Genomic DNA, 24,062 nt, shown 5'->3' on the forward strand with positions numbered 1-24,062 from the left:
AGTAGTGTGTGTGTGTGTGTGTGTGTGTGTGTGTGTGTGTGTGTGTGTGTGTGTGTGTGTGTGTGTGTGTGTGTGCAGCGGGCTCATGGATAATTGCAAAAGAAAGAAAGAAGCATGTACATCCATCTGTATCATCTGCCTATCTAGACACCCCCGCCCACCCAAACAAAGATGTTTTTATTGTATTGTTGTTGTTTTTCCGGCCGGACTCGCTCGGAGGCACACTCTCACAAGCAACAGCCTAACATGTTTGCCCCTCGCGTGCGTGTGCGTGTGATTATTATTATTATTTTTGCTCTCTGCCGTTACCCCATCTCTTGTTGGTTGTTGTTGTTGTTTTTTCCCTCTTTTCCTTTTTTTGGACTTGGCCTCCGCCTCCTTCGTCGCCTCGCGCGCCGGCGCACAAGGAGCACCTTCCCAGTGGAAAAGGAAGGGGGAGACGGAAAAAAGGGGGGAGGGGGTGGGGGAGAAAAAAGCAAAGAAAGAGGGCGCGTGGGTGGGGGTCACATGCAACGCCGTTTGGCCGTGAGGCATTGTACGCAGCGAACACCGCAGCTGTCATGCCGCCGGATGCTTTCCTTTGCTTTTCCTTTGCGGCAGAGTCAACACGGCTTCGGCTGCTACACTGCGAGGGCCACGGCGCTGTGTAGCATGAGGCGGTGGGTGGCGACGACGGGGGCGTCCACCGCGGCACCCGCCTCCATGCCGGTGGCGCCGCCGCACATGTCGTTGGAGACGCCTGTGGATACTGCAGTCGGCCCGGAGGGTGCCCTCCCTGTGACGTACACGCCAGGGTCCGGCCCAAGCGGGGCTCTTGCAGCCCCCACGACAGCCATTACAGCTCGCTGCGATGTGTTGTCGGAGTGTCTCGCCAAGGCCGATGAGTTGGCGATGCAGCTGAAGGCGCAGGATGCGCTGGGGGCAAGCGCAGAGATTCTTACGCAGGAGGGGATGGAGGAATTTGTGGATGAGCTGAAGACATCTGCGACGAGTCAAATAACGGCGCTTGTGGAGCAAATGCAAAAAACACCGCTGCTGCAGCAGGCCGGTATGCATGAGCTGCGGCGTACACTTTACTACACCACCTCGTTAAAGGAACGAGACTGGTTGGAGGAACCAAAATACATTGCAGCGATGCGTATGTTGACTGTGGAACTCTTGCGACGCGATAAGGATGGCGTGCTCTCCGCGGACGATGTGTTGTACGTCTCAACGCATATTGTCTCATCCAACTTCTACAACCGTCACTTATGGAACCGCATGGAAAAAGCCATGCTTAAATTTAGCAACTACGAAAACATTGACATGGCCTCTATCAAGGCCTTTTCAACGAAGCTTTTTAAAACCCGACGCGGCTGCGCAAAAGAGACGCTAGACATTCGTCGAAAGATTTTACTGGCCATGTCGCACCGTGTTGGGGTGCTTGCCAACGACTTTGATCTTCCTTCATTGCTGGGCATCTTGCAGTGTTACACCGTGCATGATTTAACGCCGTTTCACCTAGAACCCCTCGCGATACGTGCGACCAACCACGTCAGTGACTTCACCCCGCACGAGTGTGCGACGCTGTCACACGTGCTGCGTAAGTGGCGCAACATGCGACTAGAGGTGTGCGAACGGCTGGTGGAGCGCATCTGCACTGCCGACCAGCTCACGCATCACATGGCCAACGCCGCGATGATAAGCATTCGCAACTGCTACAACAAGGTGAGCGATGGTGGGCGCAATGCCATGAACGCCGAGCCCACGCGGCAAAAGCTGCGGGCCATGGGCGAACAAGTGGGCTGCCGCCTGGATGAGGTGGAGTACCCCGCACTGCCCGTCATCCTTCGTATTCTTGACGTCATTGTCACGCTAAAAATCTATGTCCCCAAGAAGAGTCTGCAGACAATTTTTTCGCAGGCTAACGACATGCTCGCTGTGGTGATGGAGCAGAAGGACGATTTGGTCGACCCAAAGACGGGTAAGCGCGTGCGCCCCATCACAGCCGAGGAGGGACGACAACTGCAAGCCCTGCTCTCACACTACGGCAACGACCTTGCACCGGAGCTGGCGCAGCGGCTTAGGGAGGCATTTCGAGAAGGCATGCTTCCGGATGAAGCGTCACTATAGCGGTATCACATATTTGCGGTTATCTCTCTCTATTTCCCCATTTTATTCTTTTTTACACATTACTTTTTATTTTCCCCCATCTTCTACACACAAACGCATGCCGCAGCTGTTGTTCGTTGTTCGCCTCCCTCTGCGTAACCAGGGGGAAGGAGGCGGCTGGGGCACCGCAGGGCACTCCAAGCGGATGGGAAACACGCACGCACGCGCAACATATAATATATGCGGAGCGACGTCAAAAGTCAGCAATGAAAAAAGCGCTGGTGGTGATGGAGGGTGAAGGTAAAGAAAAGGAAAGAAAAAAGTGGTGAATGCGGGATTCCAAATGCCTTTGTTTGCCGTAGTCACAGAAGAGATACACAAGGACTTGTCTTAGCGGGTGAATGTGTATTTGAGTGCGTGAAGATATGCACGGATACAACATGTCTGCCCGTGGGTGACCTCCATCTGCGACAGGTATTAATTAGCAAGCATTGACCTGCAAAGACGCAAAAAAAAAAAAAGAGGCAACACGGCGGCACCAGCAGCAGGAGGAAGAATAAGAGGGGCAAAGAGGCGGAAGGGATAAGAAAAAAAAAAAAAGGAAATATGTGGGGAGTACAGGTGAGGAGACCCGAAGCAACAGCTTGTCCTTTTACGTGCCATTGTTTGGAGGAACAGTTTCCGGTCTCCATCTGTCATTGCTGTGAGGCGCTCAAGTTTCTCACCGCTGCTGCTTCTGCACACACACACACACACTTACTTGTGGGAACTTTACTTCTTTTTTTTTTTTTGATCGCGCCCCATGTCCATATATATATATATATCCCATCTATTGCAACAAGAGGAGGTCTCCGTTCCTCTCTTCTCTCTCTTCCCCTCCCACGCAGTAGTGAATGAGGAGACGCATCAGTCACTGCGTCGCAGCGTCGAGCTGCTGGAGAAGGCTGCGGAGCGCCCTGCGGTGGACACCGCTAACGCACGCATCGTGCCAGGGCTGTGGCAGTCATAGTATTCGTGCAGCGGCCCCGTTGAGACTTCACAGTACCTCCACAGCGGCGCCGGTTTGGCAGCGCATCGTGGCGAGCATTCAGGAGGCAGTCGAGAAAGTAGATGACATGGAGTCGTGGTGGCGATTCTGTCGGCTGTGGCGCACGCACTTCCCGCAGGCAGCGCCTGACGTTCTCCCACAGGTGTTGGAGGATGAGCTCCTCCTGTGTGGCAAGCAGGATGGGGCGGATGAAGGGGAAGAGAAAAACAACGCCACGGAGCGTGTCCCGCATGACCTGCACTGTCTTCCGGTTTTTTTGCAAGCCTTGTGTGCAGCGGTGCAGCTGGGGGAGGCGCGACTGCGCATGTCTGCCTCTGTCACCGAGAGCGGCACAAACGCAGAGAATGCGTTTCTCCTTGCCGTCCTTGCGGAGCTTCGTGTGGTGGCTTTCTACCTGGCGCAGGAGCGATTGCCACACACCCTTCACGCGGCGCATGACCGCCTGGCGGAGGCTGCCCATACAAGGGCCGAAAACAGTACAAAAGACATTGTACTGAGATCCGCACCCTTTTGTTCTCGTGATGCTGAGCGTGTGTGTCAGATGGGCGTACGGCTCACACCGGAGGAGTTGCAGCAGGCTGTCGTTCTGGCTGAGACAAGTGCTGCGCTGCTGGCGCTATCTCCGCCAGTAGCGCTCTTGCCATCCCTGTACCGCCTGCTGCTCCCCGCCTTGGGGGCATGCGAACAACTGGAAAACCGCCAACTCGGCGCTCTTGCCACTGCGATCGCTCGAGGCGCGGATTTTGATGACCCCAATGGCAGCAAGGACGTTTCCGCTTGTCCTGCAACTGCGCAAACGGCAGACCCCAGCAGCGAGGCCCTGCGGCCAACCATGACGTCCTACACGGTGCTGTCACACCTGCATGCCGTTGCTTGCGCGTTGGAGGGGCGCATGCGGGAGTCCATGCAACGACGTGGGTCCGCAGGGCGGGAGCCAGACCATTTCTCCGTTCGTCAAGCTCAGCTGCGACTAGTTTCGTTAAAGCAGCGTAAGGAGTTCGAGAAGCAACGCGCGATGGAGCGTGCAAGGGTTGGCGGCGGTGCCGTCGATATGGTGCCGTTGGAGACGGTAGGGGTGGTATGCAGTGCTCTTGCCGCGCGGCGCTACGCCGACGGTCATTTCTGGAAGGCCGTAACAGATTACACGGTCGTCTCTCTCCAAGCCGCTGTGTCTTCTTCCTCGTCCTCTTCGCCCCCCTCCTCCTCCGCGCTTCACCCTGACCTCGTACAGGACGTGCGGGATATTTTGTTTGCGTTGGACCATGTCCATCATACAGCTCACTTTGACTGCGTGATGTCACTGTTGGTTAAGCTGCGCCTGCTGGAAAAGCCGATTCCGCCTCCGTCGTCGCTGCGGAATGCCATGAAGGCGGTGAAGGGACGAACTGCGGAAGCATTTGACCGGTAACGTGGTGGCGGTAAAAAATTTTTTTTTTTTTTTCTTCACCCGCGCCTGCACACGCTTTCTCGTGCTTCGTAATTTTCTTTCTGTTTCTTTCTTATTATTTTATTTGTTTGTTCTTATCGGTTTTCTCGTTTTTGGTTTGTGAACAGGGCATGGACGCTGCGCAGCTGGTGCAGCTTGAGGCAGAAGCGTGGGCGTCTGACCAGCAGCGGCAGCTGTACAGCACCCCACTGATCCCCGGGTTCCCGTGGTACACTGTGGCCGCAGCCGCTTCACACTCAGTGCGCCGTCACGTGGTGCCATATCACTACACTTTCCGTGTATTTGTGAAGGGACGCTGGATTGGGCGGTCCCTTTTGGACATCTACAGCGAAGAGCATACACACCACTCGCGCCAGTACTATGCGACGTGCATGCAGCGGGGTCTGCTTCGACGTCAGCCACGGACAAACCATAATGTGCGACGAGGTTATATGAAACGCTCATACGGGGTGGATCAGCCGAGTAAGAGTGACGGTGTTGAAGATGTTTCACAATCAATTATTTTGGAGCGGGGCGACCTCGTCCTTCACACGGTGCATCGACACGAGGTTCCTGTGTGTATGGGCACGACAGGGGTGGATCCGATAGTTCTCGCGGCAGTACGCATCACAGCGTATGGGCTGCTTCTTATCCACAAGCCAGCAGGTGTCCCCACGCACGCAAGCGGTAGGTATTTCATGAACTCCTGTACGAACATGCTGGAGTATGTCCTGGCACCCAAGCGTCTACGCGCCTGGCTCCTGCAGCGGGACCCACTGTTGCAGTCTCTAGTGTCAACAAGACACTTGACGGAGGAGGAGTGCCAGGAGCTTCTGGCGTACTACGCGGTGGAAGAAGGTGTGACCGATGCGGGGGAATGTGTCCCTATAGAACGCCTTCCGCGCCCGTGTCATCGCCTAGATAAGGTAACCTCCGGTGTGTTGCTGCTCGGGGTTTCACAAGCGGCCACGCGGCGCGTGGGGGAGGCGCTGACGCGCAAAACGAAACAGATGGAGGAAGTCTTTCTGCGGCAGCTGTTGGGGTTTGCCGCAGACGACACAAATAATACAAGGGTGGACGGTGTACGAACTATTAATGCGAAAATATTGGAGGAGTTTGATGTTGGAGTGAGGAAGCGGTACTTGGCCCGCGTCCATGGTTGCTTTCCCAATCGCGCACTGCACGTACTCTCCGCAGGTGGCGGGACACAAGGGAAGGACGCGGATGCGCAGCGTCGCAGTGCAGCAGACGATGGTATTTTTATTGCCACGATGGCAAACCACACACCCCGCCATGGGGATGGTAGTGGGGAAGACGCGGTGTGTGGCGTTGGCCCGCCAGTGCTGCTTGCATCGCCGTTGGCGCAGCTACAATTCCGTAATGGGGACACTGCGGAGGAGCCGGTAGCGCGGAATGATGAGGGGAAGCAGCAGCGGGAGCCTGTCCAACAGGCGGCTGCCACGTTCTGTCAACCGCTGCGTCAATTTGCCTCCGGCAGCGGCGAGCAAAGGGATGAGGGTGAGACATTGGTGCAATGTGTCCCCTTCTCTGGTCGCATGCACCAAATTCGTATACATCTTAGTGACTGGGGGCACCCCATCATCGGGGACGCTAGCCTCAGTGCGATGGAGCAGCAGCAAAGCAGCTTGTATGCGCCTGCGTCGCCCCACTGCGAGGGCACCGCCACACATGACGTGGAAAGCAAGGAAGGGATAAAATTATACTTTTGCATGGATGATCTACCAGCGGTTTATCGTGAGGGGTTTCATAAACATGACGCTCTCTGTTGGGAGTGTGCAGGCCGCCTTCCTGTGGCCTCGTTTGGGAACCAAAATAGTAGTACCATAGCACTGCATGCATGGCAGTATGAAATAGACCACCATTTACTGCGCACCTGCGTGCTGGACAACGCGGCTGTTGGAACGGATGAAACAGTAGAGGCGAAGGATGAAAAAGAAGTGGAACCGCAAAATTACGAACAGGGGCATGCAGAGAATGACGGGAAGGAGACGGTAGTGAACCTCTGCTGTTGCATGAGAGATGTGAGGCGGCATCAGGACGAATTTGTCCAGCGGCGAGGGAAATATGTTGTCTTTTTTGCTCCTTTACCTGCATGGTCACTTGATTAAACTCACTGTTGTGGCAACAGTTGTACTTGTAAACTAAACGGAGGGAAGGTCGAATGGGGTGAAGGTGCCCATTTGCTTCCTTCGCGTGGGCCCCCGCTACATTAACCTCACCATTGTTGTTGTTGTTGTTTTTTTACTTCCTCGTCGCACACGTGATGGTTTTTATTTGATTATTATTTTAAATACATAAATATATATGTTGATGATATTTTGTTTTGTTGTGGTTGCTGCTGCTGGCGAATACTCCTGGGGGTTGTTGGGTGGTTGCCTTCGTCTTTGCACGGTTGCTATTATTTTGGTTGTTGTTATTTTTTGTTCTTGTTTCTTGTTATTTGCAGGGAAGTCAATGTTTCTTTTAGATGCCATGCGGCACGCGGAGTGCTCTATTTGCCTCCAGACACTCAGTCTTAGTGCGGGTGGGTCACCATCCCCATCAAATGGCGGGTCACCGGCGAAGAAGTTGCCGAGTCCTCCACGTGCCTCACCAGTGCCACGGCACGCAGAGTCGCGTTTGGACGAGGGAGAGTTTCAAATCACCTTTGCACCCGGCGTGTCCCGAAGCCACACCGCCGATGATGTGATGACGTTTATTACTGCGCTCGACGCGTACCACCGCGCGGTGAAGAAAGGCAGTCGCCACAGCCGTGCCAGTAGGGATGCAGGCGGCGGGTTGTTGTCTTGTGGAGCGGAGCAGGGGATTGTAGTATTGCCGTGTGGACACCTGCTGCACTTTCTCTGCGCCATTCAGCTGCACGAGTACAGCAATAGTCCCACGTGTCCCATTTGCCGTCAGGCGCTAAAAAAAACAGAGGACTACGTCTTGTTTGTCCCCCGCCCACGTCCAACGCTCACTGAGCGGAGCATGGCCGTTGATGGCGAGGGCAACACGTGTGAGAGCAATAGAAGTGAGGAGGGTGGGGGCGACGAAGTGCAGTTTGCTGGCGAGCGGTGCGTGGCCCCGTCGGAGGCGTACCGGTCTCACATTCAACGGGAAGCGGACGAACTGAGGCGGCGACGTCGCAATTTGCGGAGCCGCGAGCATTTTCTTACGAGCAGCCGGGACCAGTTAGAGGAGCAGTGCATCTCGCTAGAGCAGTCCGCGAGTGACGCCCGACGCCGGTACGATGTGTTGACGCGGCAGGGGACTGTGGGGTTGGATCGTCTCAAGGAACTTCGCGATGTGGTGCTCAAGACGCACACCTCGATGGAGCAACTGACGTTGCAACTTGCCAGCCTGCTGCGACAGCAACGCGACGTCGATCAGCAGCTGGAGAAATACAGCCAAAGGTTGCAGCGTGGGCGATTGAACAGGCGGAGAGAGTCCACAGCAGACGGTGAAGGCGGAGGTGTCACGCGAGAAGACTACGCAGCGTCGCCGCTACAGAAAAAACGAGTGGAAAGACCCATGGCAGGGGCACTGTTTTCATATTACGTCTCTCGCGACTAAGCATGAGGCGAGCTGGGAGGAGGGAGTGTACCCCCACACAAAAGGATGCACCACACCGTTGGTGACGCATGCGTATACTTATTTATTACATATTTGGATGCGAACCATGCGGCATATGAAGCATCTGCGGAGTTGGATGTGTGTCTTTTAGTTATGCCCCACACACAGCGAGACGGAGAAGCCAAACGATGAATACTTGTTAACGTGGCGTAAGTCCATGTGCGTGTGTGTGTGCGTGTCTTGCATTAGATGGATGTGTTTGATGCAAGTGATATATATATATATATATGTATATATTTGTTCTCTGCAGCAGTTTAACTTCGCTCTTTCTGACACAAAAAAAGGGGGGGAGTAAGAAGAACACACACACACACATACATACACATACACAAAAGAATTTGATGTCGCGGACAAAGGAGGATAGACCTCCGCGTGAGGAGGAGGAAGAGGAGGAGGAGGAGGAAGAAGAAGAAGAAGAAGAAGAGGACGAAGAAGAAGAGTGGACTGAGCTCAACGACCTTGACGAGCTGCAAGATGGACCCAGCACATTTTACGTGGGTGGGTTCAGTACCCTGGAAAAACTACAGGATGCCCTAAGTATAGTGGCATACCGCGATGACATTGTCCTTGTCTATCCTGGAATGTATGAGGAAGAAGAGGTGTGCGTGGATGAATCACGACTAGACGGCTTGCGTGTGATGAGTGTGCCGGTGGCGATGGGTCCAAAGGGGGGGTATCCAAAGAAAATACGCATTCCCAAGGATGAACGCCGTCTTGGCCCCTGGTATGCGCCATTTGGAACTAACACACTATCGACAGACAGTGTCACTCCCACTGTGGCAGATTCCTCACATTTCCCCGTGTTTACAGGGAAATTGACACTGCGCAACAGTGCGCCATTTGCCCCTCGCAGTGAGCGCAAGGCAGTGCGGCCTATCCGGCACTATGATCCACGCGAAGACCAAGAATTTGACGACGAAGAGGCTCAGGAAAAGGAAGCTGAGGAAGACGAAGAAGCGGCACCAATGGGGGAAGTCAAGCTTTCGCGCCTAGAGATGCAAGGTTTGTGTTTCCTTGCTGGAGCCGTTTTTGAGTCGCTTAGTCGAGCCACTGTACGTCACTGTGTGCTGGGTCGATTTGATGTGGAGGCCAAATTGACAACAACGAACGGCAGCGATCCTCAGCCGGTTTCGTCCCCGTCGTTGGAAACCACCGTGACTGCACACCCCTTGACAGAAGTAACGGTTGAGTTTTGCGTGATCTACGGAAGCCAAAAACACGGGGTCTACGCCTTCCCCCGGTGTGCGCTGCGCATCCACAGCTGCATTATCTGCGGGCCGCAGCTTCGCGTTGTCCACAAGACGCAGGATTTTTGGTCCCGTGTTGTGCGTCACGCACAACAAAAGCCGCATGTGCGCTCTGTCCCGCGCTCAAAGAGCTTGTTGGCGGAGATACAGAAACCAGAAAAGACCCTCTGTGCCGTGGGCGTGTACCTGGACGACGCAGACGTATCTCTTCACGATGTCTTTGTGGGGCAAAGCGACGTGGGCATTTTGCTTATGAACGGCTGCCGTGGCACCTCCGTCTTTGCCTCTCGCGTGGAAAGCATCAGTACGGTCGGAATTTTGTTTGCCGGTGAGGATGGTGCGGCAAAGATTAAGTGTTCTGTGGTGAGAAAATGCGGTCGGGAGAGTCTCCTAGTGAAGGGCCCCGTGCCCTTGCTGCCACCGGATCCCTCACTTTTGAAAGCCATCGCGGCGGTGGCTCCAGACGACGGAGCGGAGGAGGAGGAAGAGGAGGAGGAGGAGGAAGAAGAAGATGAGGAGGGCGGTGCCGCGAACGCCATCCCTCGGGTGCCTGTACCCACACAACACCCCATTTTGCGCGGAAATGCCTTTGAGGGCAGAGTCCGTCTGGAGGGCGACATCAGCTGTGCGGCAATGTGTGACAATGTCATTTATGTCTCAAAGGACGAAAGTTCGTCCGAGACTCCAGCGTTTCTGGGACCGGCCACGGAGAAGCGCTTTGCACTGAAGGGGTTTCTCACCCACGTTCGCGGCACCACGCCGCGGGGGAACAACAACGATTAGAGGCCGGGTACCGACGGGGGTGTCTGTGCTGGCCGCTGTCTGTTGGAAGCGGTGCCAATGTAGTTCAGTACTTTACTTGTTTTTTTGTGTTTTTCTTCCGATTAGCTGTGGACGATGTAGATAAGCAACGGCAACATAAAACATGGCAGGACGATGGTGGGAGTGACTGACGGAGGCAAACAACATCAACGGTGAGCCCCCACGCAGCCACAATCACGATACACGAAGAAAACATGAAGGACAACAAAACAAAGAGGCGAAGGGAAAGAAAATTAAATACAAAACAAAAAAGAAGGGAGTATCTTATATGCATGTAGCCTCTTCACGCACTCACTCATGTCTTTTTCCCTCGTTGTTGTTGTTGTTTACCTTCTTCTTTTCTGCCCGATCCCTGGATTCACCAGCAGGGCGTCACAGAAGCTGGAGGAGGCCACAGTGGAAAGGGGACTAACACACACTCAGACATAGTGACAAGGACGCAGCAAAGATAATAAGAACGCAAAGAGGAACGGAAGGTCACCAATACATATATACATATAGTTTGTCATTTGGAGTGACTGTGGTTTGTGATGTGCACGCTGAATCCTTCACTGTTGCTCCTGGGATCATCCTCGGATCTTAAAAACTTTCCATCAGGCTTTTGTCAGGGTTCCAACTCCTTCAGTGCGGCGTTTCTTGCCGGTGAGGATGATGCGCGTGGGAACGGCAGTACTTTATTTGGCTGCCCTGCGGAAATGGAGATGTCTGCGAGTCTCCAGCCGAGCACCACAGAGGCTGTGGCGCGATTGATGCAGCAGCTTGTTGGTGGGGATAACAACCGCAAGTCAAAGGATTTTTTAGTGCGTGTGGCAACGCCCCCGCAGGCAGCGGAAGCTCTGCGTTTCTCATCCGCTGCAGATGCAGGGAAGCAACAAGACAAGCCAACACTGCAGCTGTCAGGAAAAGAACCCATGAAGACGGAGGCCAGGTCCGCTGTGCGACCGCGGCGAGGTATGTGGGCCGCCACCACCCCTGTAAGTCGTCAGCACTCGGCAAAAGGACCTGTTCCGACACGTGTGTCTATAACACAAAAACAGCAGCAGCAGCAACAACAACAACAACAACCCCGTAGCCTCTCACATGAAACGAGATCATCGGGGGTTAATACTGGCGGAGAACTACCAGTTACATCAAAATCTCGAACAACATCGCTGAAGCAAAGGTATTTTGCACGTGGAAGGTCAAGGAGAAGCTTTATTGAAGGCATCACATTCTGTGATGATGACACCTGGCAGCCTTCTTCAGGGGTTGGGAGGGCGACGCGAAAGAAACCGGCTACAAAGGTCGTACCCGAGCTAAAGCCGCTTCCACGTCAAATGGTGAGGCAGCTATACACGGAGGGTCCAACTTCATTTGCGGGAAGGGGGTTTGCTTCCTCACCGTCAAGTCCCTTGCCACGGAAGCTTTGCTTGGCAGGCGTCGGGTCTTCGTGGGACAGCATGGAAGGGGTGGAAACTCACGGTGGTGCCCCAAATCCACGCGCCTTGCCTCATTCTCAAAGGGATGGCTCCATCGGTGTCTCATCACGGGCGTTGAAGGTCCAGAGGATCTCCAGTCACTCCCTACATACATGGAATGAGCCACCCTCCAACGTTGTATTGCCAAATGGCACGATGCCATCGCAGGAGAAGCCGGAGGAAACTGAGGAAGTAGCATGCGATATTTGGCGTGCCGCTAGTGAGCATGTGAGGGACGACAATGAAAAGGGGGGGTGGATGCGTCCGCTGCAGGAAACAGGAAGATCTAAGCGGAGATCCGTTCATGACCCGGGTTTCACCGTAAAGAGTTACTCACGTGGGTTGGATGACGATGCTGTTGGGGATGACGACTATCATGCTTTCTTTCACTCATTACAGCGACTTCAGCCCCGTCACCATCGCCTCATTGACGTCCTCAAGGAATCCACGGCGAGAACGGCGTCTGGTACTTTGCGAGGTTTTACGAACTCCTTTGCGGCGTGTTCCGCACTTCTTAATGAGCCCCAGCATTTGCTTGACAGTGAGTTCTTAGGGTCCCCTTCTGCTGCCACCTCACTGTATTCTGGAAACACTGGACAGGTGGCGTCATTTGCCCTGGGTAGATCAGGGATTCCGCTCTTTCAAACGCCAGAGCAACGTCCCCAGTTTGTGGATATGTCGTATCCTGCCAAGGTATTGTACGCCGCCGTGCTGTATCTTCGAGCGCTTGGTGGGTTTCCGACGCTTCTTCGCGTTACCCCACTCAGTAAGGACAGCGGAGTCGTGGGCAAGGAACACTGTGTGGAACTTGTCTTTCATTCGTTGTTAGTTTCAAAGGGGCACCAGGGTAGGCGTTCCGATCCACCACAGACTACACGATTGCATTACTCACGTACGTTTAGTTCCATCGTGGCGGCACAGCAAAAATCTGGGGAGAGCAGTCAACGCACGCGTGCGGACTGGGAGGAACGCACTGTTATTGTGCGTTCTATTCTCGCGGAGAAGTCCGTTGTGCAGCGCTTTGGGAAGGCGGAAGTGGTGCATGTTCTGCCGCCGATAGAAAGTTGGACGGCATCCCCTGTGGTTGACGCGGATAACACAACTGGGGAGGAGTTCCTTGAAGCTAAAAGTGCCGCCGTTCGGCACTTTTTAAATGACGCCGAGCCAAGGCATGGGTCCACGGTTCGGTCACAGGCAGCGCACAGGGCCACGTACACGAGGGGTGTAGGGCGCGGCAGGCGGAGTAAGTACGTCGACTGCGGTGACCTTGCGGTGGCATTTCTGATCAGTGGGGGATTGTCAAAGTTGAGTGATGTGCCGCCGGAACCCATGGACCTTGAGGCATTGCGGTATAAAGTCTATGCACTCAGGCACCATGAATTAGATGATGCTACGAGGAAGGGTGTTAGAACCGCCGGGCCACAGCACGTTGCACGGCAACAACGACTCCGGTGGAGCAGCGTTGGCCTTAGCCTGGTGACAGGCGAGGGTCAAACGCCTTCCCCGCTCTCTAAGGAGAGTACAGCATCCAAGACGTCTGTAGGACCGCCTCGGACTGAGGGGGCGAAGTTGGAGTCCATGCAGCGGCAGTTTCCGACGTACATGCCTGTTACAGTCGCGGAATCTACCCTTGCTGCCACGACGGATGGCGACACCGCGGTGTGTGGAGGTGACCCACAAACAGGTGCCTACAGAGGGCCGCACTTTTCCCAGTTGCGTCTTCCCCGCCTCTACACAGACATCGTGGATGCCGTGCAGTACGCACTAGATGTACAGGATAGGTTGGAAAATGAGAGTGTTACCCGTGCAAGGTTCCTTTAGACGATATTCCGTTGACGCGAAGTGAAATGCTTGGAAGGATGCGCATATAGATAGATGAAGAGAAGAACACAAATATATATATATATATATTATACATATTTATTATTTGGAGAGAAAGAGAGAAAGGGGATAGAAAGAGATGGAGGGATGAGGAGAAGGAGGAGAGAACATGTACATACATCTACATACATATGTGTACACGTATGTGGTTCAAGTGCGGCTAGACGAAAGCAAGATGGTATTTGTTGAGAATGGCTGGATTACGTTAAAGTGACAGCTATTATTATTATTACTATTAATTAGTGGTAGTAGTAATAGTCGTACTACTTATTATTGTGGCCGGTGTAAAGATTACGACAATTATTATTTTACTGTCTGTTTTATGTGGGTGCATACGGGGGCAAGCATATAGTTGCACATACGTGTTCACAGGTCGAGGCGCATGTCAAGTGGTCTGACAGCACGACGCCTCATTCTGCAGCAGATAACTGCAGTGGCACAGCACAGCCCTTTTAGGTCTGTATTGGCGACCATGTTGGCTAACAGCACTACCACCAATTCTGGGGCTAACGCTACCGCTAATGGTCCTTTGAATAATTACGCTGGTGGCCATGGTAAGAGCTCCTGGATTTGTCGTTTTTTGGTCTGTCCTGAGAGGTGTCGTGGGACATTTACACTGATGACGGAGGAAGAAATGGAATACCTGCGGCTACGGCGCGAGGAGGACGGGGATGAGGCACGAGTGATCCTCGCCACGCGGCCAACGCGAAGCCTACTAAAAGGTCTGGGCGGAAGTGCTCTAAATGTGTTGTTGTCATTTTTTATTTCGCCTCTCTTGGCACTTTCCGTTTCTCTCGAGGCTGTTCGCTTGGGGGGGCCGCGGCCTGTCGTTCTTGTCGTTGCCCCGATTGTAGGGTTGACGTGGGGAACGGTTTTTTTCCTCATTGCCTGGTATGCCGCACTCCAGCAGCTGCTGCTCTCTGTGTTCTACCAGCTGCAGGCGCCTGTGATGCTTCTTGGCCGCCCTGGCTGTTGCTGGGACGAGCTTGCCTGCCGCTACGGGTATCCCTCCGGCGTGGTCGGGAGCGTCCATCCGTCGCTTGCGATGTACGCAACGCAGGAACGGCTACGGGAGCAGGCACAGAAACGTGAGTTCCGACGTCGGCGAAGCGCGAAACGCGATGCCACGTACGATGGCGTGAAGAGTAGGAAGAGCGGCGGGAGTGACAACGACTACTATGCCATCCTGGGCGTCGAACGCGATGCCACGGCGCGGCAAGTTAAGGAGGCGTACAACCGCCTCGTGTTGGAGCTTCACCCGGATAAAAACCCGAACAAATCCGCCGCCTCACAGTTTGACGCGGTGACCACGGCGTATCGCGTGCTTGGCAACGCTGAGAAGCGCCGCAAGTACGATATTGGCGGCACCAGTGTTGTGGAGGACATTGGAGAAAAGAAACGAGACGCCGTGCGGGCGCTCTTTGGCGGGGAGGCGTTGTACACCATTGTGGGCGATGTGAAGACAGGCAGCTTCTCCCAGCGCGTCGTGGATGGCCTTGACTGGACACCGGATGAGCTTGCCGCGTGCCGACAACGCATGCTGCAGCGCTGCCGTGACGAGCTTATCACCTCCTACCTTCAGCCGCTTCAGAACCACAGCACGAAGGCTGACAACTGCAACGATGGAGTCGGCCTTGCAGACGTCAAGAGGCGCGTGCAGGGGTTCCTCAACACTGGCCTCGCCAAGGAAGTGTTGTGCGCTGTGGGACAGGAATATATTCGTGTCGTGCAGTACAGTGAGGCAACGAATCCGTTGCAGCGACTTCAGCTTTTTCTGCATGTCATAGCCCCGCATCGAGTTCAGCGACGACTAGACAAGTGGCGTGCCTTGAGCCGCATTCGACAGCACACCTTCAAGGACTCCGCCGCTATGGTGGACCTGGCGTGGTACACGTCGGTCGAGGAACTCGAGTCCACGGCACGGTGGGTGGCAACGGCCGTTCTTCTTGACACACGCCTGCCGTTGGAGGAGCGTCAACGCCGCCGTGACGCACTGCGCTTGATTGCCGAGACATTTATCGTGTATGGGCAGGCCTACAAGGGTGCCAACAGGCAAACGATGGACACATTGATGAACTCGCTACAGGAATACAAGCAGCAGCAGCAGCGAAGGGGGGATAGTCAGTAAATTCGGAAAAGCAGAGGAGATGAAGAGCACAACAACAAAAAAAAAAGAGGGGGTGGGAGACTGTGTATGCGTAGGGAGAGAGAGCGAGAGGGTCTGATGGGACCGGCGATGCATGGAATAATTTGGGTGATGCAGTGGGAATTGCGGGCCTTAAAGGAAGCGGTTTACGTGGTGTGCCCCTCGCCTTCTCGGGATTACTATTATAATATATGTGTGCATGTTGTTTGCTTGTTGGGTTGGGTGGTTGGTGATCTTTGTGGTTGTTGGTCATCTTGAGGCGTTGCCGCTTGTGGTGGAGTCGCTTGTGTCTTGGAGGCATGCGACCGAGGCGGCGGTCACGTAGCCGGTAAATCGCGTAACGCCGAGCAGCGAAGCTCGACGGCGAGGCGGCCACGGTGCGCGCAGGGCGGGGGCATGCGGTGTATTCCCCCGCCGTCGTGTTGTTCTCCCGAGCACTCCCTCAATTCTGCCAGCTGTAGAGGCGGCGGGCTCGTTCGTTCCGTGCCCCTATAACTTCGGTGTGCAGTCGTCTCCCCTCGCATGTATGCACATGCATCGCCTTCTCATTTCACTCACTGCCCTTCTTCCTTTTTTTTCTTTGCCTCCGGGCGGGCGTTGCTCCACACACACACTGTGCGCAGAAGTCTGGTAACAGGCGTACAACACACGTCGTAGGCGAGAGAGAAGTTGGGTGGGTGCAGGGGCAAAGAGGAGCCCAGGCATCCAGGCACACACATAACTGGACCAAGAAGAGAAGAACAAGAAGAAACAAAACAAATATATACATACATACATGAGAGTTATGGAACGCACATCGAATTTGACAACCATCACCACTGAGAAGATCAAGAAAATATGCGTGCAGCTTGGTTACTATCGTAACCCTGTATGCAATGAAAAGCTCTATCTTCATCACAAGGGGTTTGATAGCATTGACGAGGATGCCTTTGACGCGTACACAGACGTCAAGGTGTTGTGGCTAGAGGGCAATGTACTCACGCGTATCCCATGCGGGAAGGACAGCATGCCGCGTCGGAAACCACAATCCCAAGCAGAGGTCAGTCTAACGAAACCGGCACCGGCCTCCTCTCTCGTGGTTGGCTGCTCCAAAAGCACGCAGCAAGAGAGTTGCAAGACCACGCACGTGGACCATTGCACTGATTGGACGACGGCGCCGCCGCCACACATCAGTGCCAGCGCAGAGGCGCAGCAAGACAATACCACCGCAGATGTCGCGGCGGGGTCTAAGTCATCTGCCGTCAGCACCACCACTACCACCGCCCCTCCGGATAACAAGGACGTGTTTCAATCACTCTACCCCACCCTTCGACAGTTGTTTCTGCACAACAATGCGTTGCGGGAGATGCCAGATCTCAGCGGCTTCCAACGACTAGACACGGTCAATCTTTCATGCAATTGCATCCGCTCCGTACAGGCGAACTGTGCAGCTTTCAGCGCGAAGGTGGCCCAATTTGAGGCGGCGCAGCAAGAAAAGTTGCAGGTACTCATGGCAAATTCAAAGAGCATGCAGAATGAACTTCGAACCCGCGAAACCCACTTGCATATGGCAGCTAGGCAATCCCAGAGTGGATGTAAGAATGCGGGGCGGGACTTCGCTCTGTCTGCGGCAACCACAGAAGAAACAACGACGACGACTGGGGTAAAAGTAAATGACGTGGAGGGGGAGAAAGAGGAGGCGAAGGTGGTAGTGGCAGGGGATGGCGGTGTCGTGCGTTTTGACATGGATATGTGGCGTAAGCGGCTCAGTGCCTACGCCGACTTTTGCCCGCATGAGCCGCTGGAGGTTGTGGAAAACGGCAAACTTTCCGACGGGGTTCCGTCGGGGTGCCGCAACCCGTGTAGCTCCATCCGCACTCTTAACCTCTCTGCCAACTACCTCACCAACGTGGACGACATTGTGCAGCTGCTCTGCTTCAAGAACCTTGCCGTGCTGGACCTCAGCAACAATCAACTGGATAACGGGGAGGCGGTGCTGCTCATAATGGAGCGGCTGCCACGGCTTCGCTCGCTGAAGTTGTCTGGCAACCCACTTGTGCGCTCGCTGCCGCGGTACCGCAAGATGGTGCTGGCGCGTTGCCCGGGGCTACTGCATCTGGATGACCGCCCCGTGTTTGCGGATGAGCGGCGGCTTGTGACAGCGTGGGTCCGTGGCGGCGACGAGGCGGAGAACAAGGAGCGGCTGCTCATGCGGGAAGAGACAGAGAAGCAGCACATCCGCCGACTCGAAGAGTTCCGGGCGATGGTCAACCGATACCGCCCCACAGACGCCGACGGCCCCGACTTCACGCGGGTGAATGACGGGGAGCGTGAACTCCCGCCACAAATCGGCTTGCAGGGTCCGCCTCAGCGCGGGCTGCATTCCCCCGCGCGCCCCAGTGACGATGATGTGACGAGCAGTGAGAGTGACGAAAACGTGGACCGCGAGGAGAACCCGAACCCTCGTCAGATGCGTGCTGCCCGACAGGTGGTGGGAAGCAACAATGTACAGAACACCATCGCGCCCGCGCCGGGGTTGGCACATATTGCAAGAGCTCCAATGAACACGCATGAGTGGCGGGAGGAGCCGAGTTGCAACAGCCGGTCTCAGGCTGGAGGGCAGCCGCAGCTTGACCTCCACCTCAGTGACGACGAGGAGGGTGACATTTACATCCCACCATCAGCATCACAGTAAGTGGTGGGGCGCCTGTCTCATACGTGGACCCTCATATTATGTACCCAAAGTAGAGTATGCTACCAGAAAACAAGCTGCGCCGTTGATGGCTTTACTTTTGTTTTGTTCTTGTTTGTTTGTTTTTGTTTATTTCTTGTTGTTATGGTTTTTAGCTCTTTTGTTCCCCAAACTGGCTCCTGTGCCTTTGTTTATTTTGGTTTCTCACTTTTTCACTGTGCGTGGGGCCTGCCGTGTCTTTTTTTCATAACTTGGGTGGGGGCGTACTTATCCTCATACTTCGATGTGACGGCGCTGGATTCACAGCTAAAGCGAAACAAAGACAGGAACGAGAACGTTTCTGTACATCTCTCTCACACGGTGTCGCGCATGCGCTGACGGCTGCTACACCCACCGCCATCCAACACGCGTAGCAAGACAACACCTTATTCACGCACACACAGCGGGGAGAGTGGAAAGAAGGAATAGATAAAGCCATGGCACTTTCAAATCACTATGTGTGTTTCTCCGGCTTCTGTGACGACGACGACGACGACGACGACGAAGACAGCAATACTGACAGCGTCTCCGCAAGGGTGACCACAGAAGCGAAGGGTGGAGAAGCTACTAAGGCCTGGTCGCTGCAAGCAATGCGGGTGCTCAGTGAATCTTTGGGCGCCGTTGTGCAGACCCACATTACGAGGCGCACTACGGTTCTCGTGGCAAGACAGGGTCTTACGCGGAAGCGGTTAGTGGCGGAGCAGCACGGCATTCCTGTGGTCTCACCACGATGGCTGGAGTCGCATGGCAGCCTCGCCTTTGTCGAGGCAAAGGTGGCGCCTCTCTTTGGCTACACGTTCTGCGCGACACAAATGACAACGGACGAGGAGAAGGCTCTCACCACCATCGTCGAACGCAACGGGGGAATTTTTGACCGCACACTCACTGAGCGCACGTCAATGCTTTTCGTTCCACCGGGGTGGATGCGGCAGTGGCAGCAGCAGCAGCGGCAGCGCATGCGTGGACGTTCCTCTACTGGGCCACACGGAGATGAACCACCGCCTATCCTGCCAGAGAAGATTTGCTTTGCGTGGGCAACGGAAATTCCAGTCGTGGAGTATCCTCGTTTTTTGTCCATGGCGGCGTTGAGTAACTGCACCGGCGGCGATGGTGTCATGGCCCGTGTAGACTTTGACACCATTGCGCGGCTCTGTGCGTTGCCGATTTCGGTCGCCGGTGGACTTGTCCCTCATACGCAGCGGGACGAACCCAGAGCAGCGCCTGCGGCCAACGAAACGGAGGAGCAGGAAGCCGTGGAGCAGCGTTATGATTGCGACCATGCGGTAAAGCGACCTCGTGACACAGATGATGCGAGTGCCATACGCGAAGACGCCGAACCACAGAGCAAGAAGATGCGGCTAGTGCAAGGGAACGAGGGGGCCAGGATGCATGCAGCGGATGCGCTGCGGGATGCCGGTCCCCACGAGGAGACGACGGGTCCTCACAGTCCGAAGCAGTCGGTGTGGGCGGAGGATGCATTGGTGGTTCCGGGCTTGGCGGGTGCGGAGAACGAGCGGTCGCTGAGTTTGTTAGCCGCTGACGCTGCCGTCCCTCTGCCCGCGCACCACACGCGTCGTCCCCCACAAGCCCCGTCATGCAAAGCGTCCGGGACGACGAAGGTGGATTCGAACGACACCCCCTTTACTCTCACCTGCCCGTTCGTGCAGGTGGCGCTGCTGGGGTGTACAGCACGTGAGTTGGTTGACTGCATACACATGGTTGTGCACTGTCGCTTCATGCGCACTCCTGTTGTCACGCCGTTTACTGACGTTGTCGTGGTGGGAAGCGAATTCGCACCTGCGGCGCCGAGAGACAGTGGCACAACTGCCGGAAAGCAGACACCACCACAGCCGCTGCTGCAGCTGGAGCAGAGGGTTCAGCTGCTGGCGCAGTTACGAGATCATTTGACGCTCAGTTACGGCATTCCCATTGAACGCATAGTGGAGGTGGAATGGCTGCGGGCGTGCTATCAGCGCATGATGCTTCAGCGCGTGCCGCCCGTCATGAACAGGTCGCACGTCTCCTTTCTTCCTGCGCCCCTGCCAGTGCGTGAGATTCCGCCCACGGCGAAGATTCACCTGCAATTCCCATCTACCGTCTCCCTCTTCGCGCTGTCACAGCCACAGGGAAAGCAGGAAAATGCGACAGCTGCTCGTTCTCCTTCGCCGCGGTTGCGGAAAAGGAAAGCCGCAGGGGCTCCGCAGCCGCAGCCCCAACTACAACGTCAGAGTACCCACAACCAACCACCACGTGAAAATGGCGTGCCGGCAGTTGTTACTACCGAGCAAAAACAACACGAGGCGGAACTTCAGCTTGCGGCCCAGCGAGTTAAAAACCTTTTAGCCCTGCTGAACAATGCAGCCGAAGATGGTGAGGGGGATACGGCGCCCCTTCTCCCCTGCCTGTTTTGCTTTGTGGAGACGGAGTTTTCTCGCATCGACATGGCTGTAGTGCGCACCCTTATCAAGCACGGCAAAGGCGCCTGGCTAAAGAAGACGAGGAGCGATTGGGTCAAAACATTAACCCGTACTTCCACCACGGCGGCGCTGGAGGAAAGTCAAGCAGGGGATAATGAGTACACAGAGCTTGTGCGGCGTCACAGCGTGCTGCGCAAGCGACTTTGTCGAATGCAAACTTATGATGCTGAGGCAGAGGAGGCGCCAATGCGAGTGTCTGTGGATGGACGCCGTAGCCGAAAGCCAGCGTCGTCGAACTTAACTAGGCACACCCCCACCTTTGCTCTGTACGTTGTGCCGCACGGAGACCAACGCCCTGCGGAGAGTCTGCTTCGAAGTGAAAGCCAACGAGTCACAGTGACGCAGCGACATCCACTGCGTTACCTGCCTGCCGTGACGCAAGACTATGTTCTGTGCTGCTTGGCCGCTGAACGTCTGCTGCATCCCGGGAGTTGTTTCCTTTTTAGTTGGCCGATGCCCACAGAGGCGGAAGGACTCGCACGGCGGCGACGCCGAAGCGAATCTGGGAAACCGCTAGCTGCGTCCCCGTGGGTCGGACCACGCCGGCACGAGAAGGCACCTCTCATTGGCGTCTCTGTCTATTTTCTCTGTGCCATGGCGGGTGAGGTGAGCGCTGCTCTAGCGGCGCTGCGCCGTGTCATGGTAAGTTGTCTCACAGCCGCCGTCAGTGAGTTGGGCGGCCACGGCACTGAGATGCTGCTGCAGGACACCGTGACACATGTGGTGGTGGTCGACGTAGCGTCTGTGTTTGAATCTACGCTTCTACCAGATATTACCATGGATAGCGCAACACCGTGGTTTAGGGCTGAGGAAAGTGAAGAGAGGGAACGGGAAGAGCTACTCTCGCGCCACTCCATATGGCCTCATGCGCTGCAGGATCAGTTACCAGAGGGTCTCGTGGAACACGTTGTGAAGGGGCGAATCTCGCTGGTGGGTCTGGAGTGGCTGCACGCCAGTGTGGCATGGGGCCTTTTTCTTGATGAGGCGGCATATACTCTGGCGGTGGCGCAGCAGCAGCAACAAAAATCAAATGAGGTGGCCTTCTCCACCATAACACCATTGATGTCCCCGCAGCGGCGTGCCGCCGCCGCCGATGCCACGCATCTCCCATTTGAAGCCATCACAAGGACCATCGCAAGTAAAGACACGACGCTATCACCGCAGCCAGGCGCGGGTTACCAGTTTGATTTCTCAACTCCCACCGCCACACCAGTTCGTCCCCGCCCGCAGAGGGACGTACTGAGCGAGTGCAACACCAGCGTGTTACGGCAGAGCTGTCCGCGGTCGACGTTGCGAACCCCTCGACGACAACGCATCAGTGTACCCCGCACAATTTCACCCGCCGTCGTGCTAGGGGGAGAAACAGTTCCTGCGGAGGACCGAAGCTCCTCCAGTAAATCCGAGACAGCGACAACGCTGCAAAACCCAGAAGTGAAGACTGTCGAAAGGCACGCGTGCACCTCCGTCCCAAAAACACGTATCCTCGGTGAGGACGATGTCGAGGACGTGGACAGCAGCAGTGAGCATGAGCAGAGTGTAAGGAAGTGCCCCGGCCAGCTCCATGGAGGAGGTAAAAACATCACGGTGGCTATGGTCATGCCGCCACAATGGGACCCTGAGGCGAGCAGCAACAGTTGCATTGGCCCACAGCCCCCACAGGCTCCGCCACTTTTGTGGGGAGTCACTGATTCAGATAATTTTTTGCCATTGCGCCGGCCAGTTTTTACTGGCGGACTTCGGATTCACATTGTTCACGATATGCCCGAAAGAAAACGGCTCATAGCATTCTGCGCAAGACTTAGTGATTCTGCATTCAGTGGTAGTGGTATTATCTGTAACGATGGTGAAAGCAACAGCAGTCAAAGTTGCATGTCCGCGACATCGGATAATTTAAGGCAGAAACATCTTCCACGTCATACAAACATGGCCGGTGTTGGCATTCGTTTGCAGTTGGTCGGGCCTTCTGTTCGAGACGCTGACGTACTTGTCACGCACCAACTGACACAGCGAGAAAGCGTCCTTGCTGCCATCGCTGCCGGTCTGTGGGTGGTGACACCGAAGGCGTTGCAGGACTGTGAGGCGCGTCAGTGCTTTCTCCCCTTACGTGACTTGTCCGTGTACGAGTGGTGCCCGGAGCTGCTGCCGCCAGGGTCGCCTCGCACCAGTGTCCAGCTCGCCCACCAGTGTCGGAGCCGCCGCCAGCAGCGACAGGCGACTGGAACCCGCCTATTTGAGGGCAAGTGGTTTATTATTGTTTCTCCATCCACTTCCGTTGGGGCAGCGCGGGCGCGCTCGATGCGAAACGTGCTGGAAACAGGCGGTGGCGTGGTGGCGTGGGCCACCTGCGACTTGGGCAACCCTGGCGAACCATCAGCAAATGCTGTGAGAACCGAATCATTGCCCTGCGACGCGGCTAAGCACCAATCTACGCGGTGCTCAGACACAACGGCGAGCGAACCTACCTCCGTGTCGTCTGCCGCAGCGCTGCTTGAAATTGTTGCGTCACAGATACGGGGCCGGGAGGAGGACTGCATCCAGGGCGAGGAGGAGAGTACGCCTGACGGCGCGGCGCAGTCCACCCCATTGCCTGTGAAGGAGCTCATTTTGCTGCTAGATGGATTTCTTCAGGACGATACAGCAAAGCAATGGGTGCAGGACATCGTAGCGGCGTTTCCTCACGCGCAGGCCTCTTTTGCTGAGGCGAAGCGACAGGCGTGTGCACGGAGGCGGCGCAGGCAGGGTGAGCAGTGCTCCCAATATCGGCCGTGGGAGCTCCCAGGAGTGGGGGGTGCGGTGAGGGGGGTGGGTGCACGGAGCAACGGGGCCACGGTGTGGCCACCGACGGGGCCGCCCTCGTCACCCCACGCTTTTTCCGGCGTTGGTGTCTCCCCCGCGGCTGGATGCGGAGAAGAGGAAGAGCAACGTTGCGTGTGGCATGCCATTTGTAGAGGATGTTCGCGTCTTTGCGTCGGACTGGGTGACGCTGACGATTCAGCAGCGGCGGAAGGCGCCCCTGTGCGTCGTGGAGCTTCCCCCTTAAACCCACGTGCCTCTTGGACTGTCCTCGTCGCTGGTGGTGCCAGCGTGTGTGGCTGCGACGGTGGCGGTGTGTGGTGATCGC

At 55.6% G+C, this 24,062-nt stretch overlaps 9 protein-coding genes across 9 annotated transcripts, besides 12 other annotated features; all 9 read left to right on the plus strand.

Annotated features, from left to right (window-relative positions):
- The first annotated feature begins 4 nt into the window (after positions 1 to 4).
- Positions 5 to 75: a microsatellite.
- Positions 76 to 317: 242 nt separating this feature from the next.
- Positions 318 to 341: a microsatellite.
- Positions 342 to 507: 166 nt separating this feature from the next.
- TraAM80_07180 (uncharacterized protein) lies at positions 508 to 2,112 on the plus strand (the record flags this gene model as incomplete). The annotated part of the gene is made up of 1 exon (XM_029383987.1): positions 508 to 2,112. The coding sequence occupies one exon, from the start codon at positions 508 to 510 to the stop codon at positions 2,110 to 2,112; it is 1,605 nt and encodes a 534-aa protein (XP_029236152.1).
- Positions 2,113 to 2,830: 718 nt separating this feature from the next.
- Positions 2,831 to 2,847: a microsatellite.
- A 137-nt stretch (positions 2,848 to 2,984) lies between these two features.
- On the plus strand, positions 2,985 to 4,547 carry TraAM80_07181 (uncharacterized protein; the record flags this gene model as incomplete). Its single annotated transcript, XM_029383988.1, has 1 exon — positions 2,985 to 4,547. The coding sequence occupies one exon, from the start codon at positions 2,985 to 2,987 to the stop codon at positions 4,545 to 4,547; it is 1,563 nt and encodes a 520-aa protein (XP_029236153.1).
- A 149-nt stretch (positions 4,548 to 4,696) lies between these two features.
- On the plus strand, positions 4,697 to 6,694 carry TraAM80_07182 (tRNA pseudouridine synthase 9; the record flags this gene model as incomplete). Its single annotated transcript, XM_029383989.1, has 1 exon — positions 4,697 to 6,694. One exon carries the CDS (start codon positions 4,697 to 4,699, stop codon positions 6,692 to 6,694), a length of 1,998 nt encoding a protein of 665 aa, XP_029236154.1.
- A 113-nt stretch (positions 6,695 to 6,807) lies between these two features.
- Positions 6,808 to 6,827: a microsatellite.
- A 151-nt stretch (positions 6,828 to 6,978) lies between these two features.
- Positions 6,979 to 7,029: a microsatellite.
- An 11-nt stretch (positions 7,030 to 7,040) lies between these two features.
- On the plus strand, positions 7,041 to 8,141 carry TraAM80_07183 (uncharacterized protein; the record flags this gene model as incomplete). The annotated part of the gene is made up of 1 exon (XM_029383990.1): positions 7,041 to 8,141. The coding sequence occupies one exon, from the start codon at positions 7,041 to 7,043 to the stop codon at positions 8,139 to 8,141; it is 1,101 nt and encodes a 366-aa protein (XP_029236155.1).
- A 203-nt stretch (positions 8,142 to 8,344) lies between these two features.
- Positions 8,345 to 8,380: a microsatellite.
- A 32-nt stretch (positions 8,381 to 8,412) lies between these two features.
- Positions 8,413 to 8,438: a microsatellite.
- A 63-nt stretch (positions 8,439 to 8,501) lies between these two features.
- Positions 8,502 to 8,532: a microsatellite.
- Positions 8,533 to 8,542: 10 nt separating this feature from the next.
- On the plus strand, positions 8,543 to 10,231 carry TraAM80_07184 (uncharacterized protein; the record flags this gene model as incomplete). The annotated part of the gene is made up of 1 exon (XM_029383991.1): positions 8,543 to 10,231. One exon carries the CDS (start codon positions 8,543 to 8,545, stop codon positions 10,229 to 10,231), a length of 1,689 nt encoding a protein of 562 aa, XP_029236156.1.
- Positions 10,232 to 10,800: 569 nt separating this feature from the next.
- On the plus strand, positions 10,801 to 13,548 carry TraAM80_07185 (uncharacterized protein; the record flags this gene model as incomplete). The annotated part of the gene is made up of 1 exon (XM_029383992.1): positions 10,801 to 13,548. The coding sequence occupies one exon, from the start codon at positions 10,801 to 10,803 to the stop codon at positions 13,546 to 13,548; it is 2,748 nt and encodes a 915-aa protein (XP_029236157.1).
- A 72-nt stretch (positions 13,549 to 13,620) lies between these two features.
- Positions 13,621 to 13,654: a microsatellite.
- Positions 13,655 to 13,826: 172 nt separating this feature from the next.
- Positions 13,827 to 13,883: a microsatellite.
- Positions 13,884 to 13,990: 107 nt separating this feature from the next.
- On the plus strand, positions 13,991 to 15,736 carry TraAM80_07186 (putative chaperone protein DNAj; the record flags this gene model as incomplete). The annotated part of the gene is made up of 1 exon (XM_029383993.1): positions 13,991 to 15,736. The coding sequence occupies one exon, from the start codon at positions 13,991 to 13,993 to the stop codon at positions 15,734 to 15,736; it is 1,746 nt and encodes a 581-aa protein (XP_029236158.1).
- A 219-nt stretch (positions 15,737 to 15,955) lies between these two features.
- Positions 15,956 to 16,004: a microsatellite.
- A 478-nt stretch (positions 16,005 to 16,482) lies between these two features.
- Positions 16,483 to 16,504: a microsatellite.
- Positions 16,505 to 16,538: 34 nt separating this feature from the next.
- TraAM80_07187 (uncharacterized protein) lies at positions 16,539 to 18,428 on the plus strand (the record flags this gene model as incomplete). Its single annotated transcript, XM_029383994.1, has 1 exon — positions 16,539 to 18,428. One exon carries the CDS (start codon positions 16,539 to 16,541, stop codon positions 18,426 to 18,428), a length of 1,890 nt encoding a protein of 629 aa, XP_029236159.1.
- Positions 18,429 to 18,901: 473 nt separating this feature from the next.
- On the plus strand, positions 18,902 to 24,058 carry TraAM80_07188 (uncharacterized protein; the record flags this gene model as incomplete). The annotated part of the gene is made up of 1 exon (XM_029383995.1): positions 18,902 to 24,058. One exon carries the CDS (start codon positions 18,902 to 18,904, stop codon positions 24,056 to 24,058), a length of 5,157 nt encoding a protein of 1,718 aa, XP_029236160.1.
- Positions 24,059 to 24,062: the final 4 nt, after the last annotated feature.

The sequence above is a fragment of the Trypanosoma rangeli genome (genome assembly GCF_003719475.1).
Source record: "Trypanosoma rangeli strain AM80 chromosome Unknown Tra_15.4_contig_00289, whole genome shotgun sequence".
Taxonomy (NCBI): domain Eukaryota; phylum Euglenozoa; class Kinetoplastea; order Trypanosomatida; family Trypanosomatidae; genus Trypanosoma; species Trypanosoma rangeli.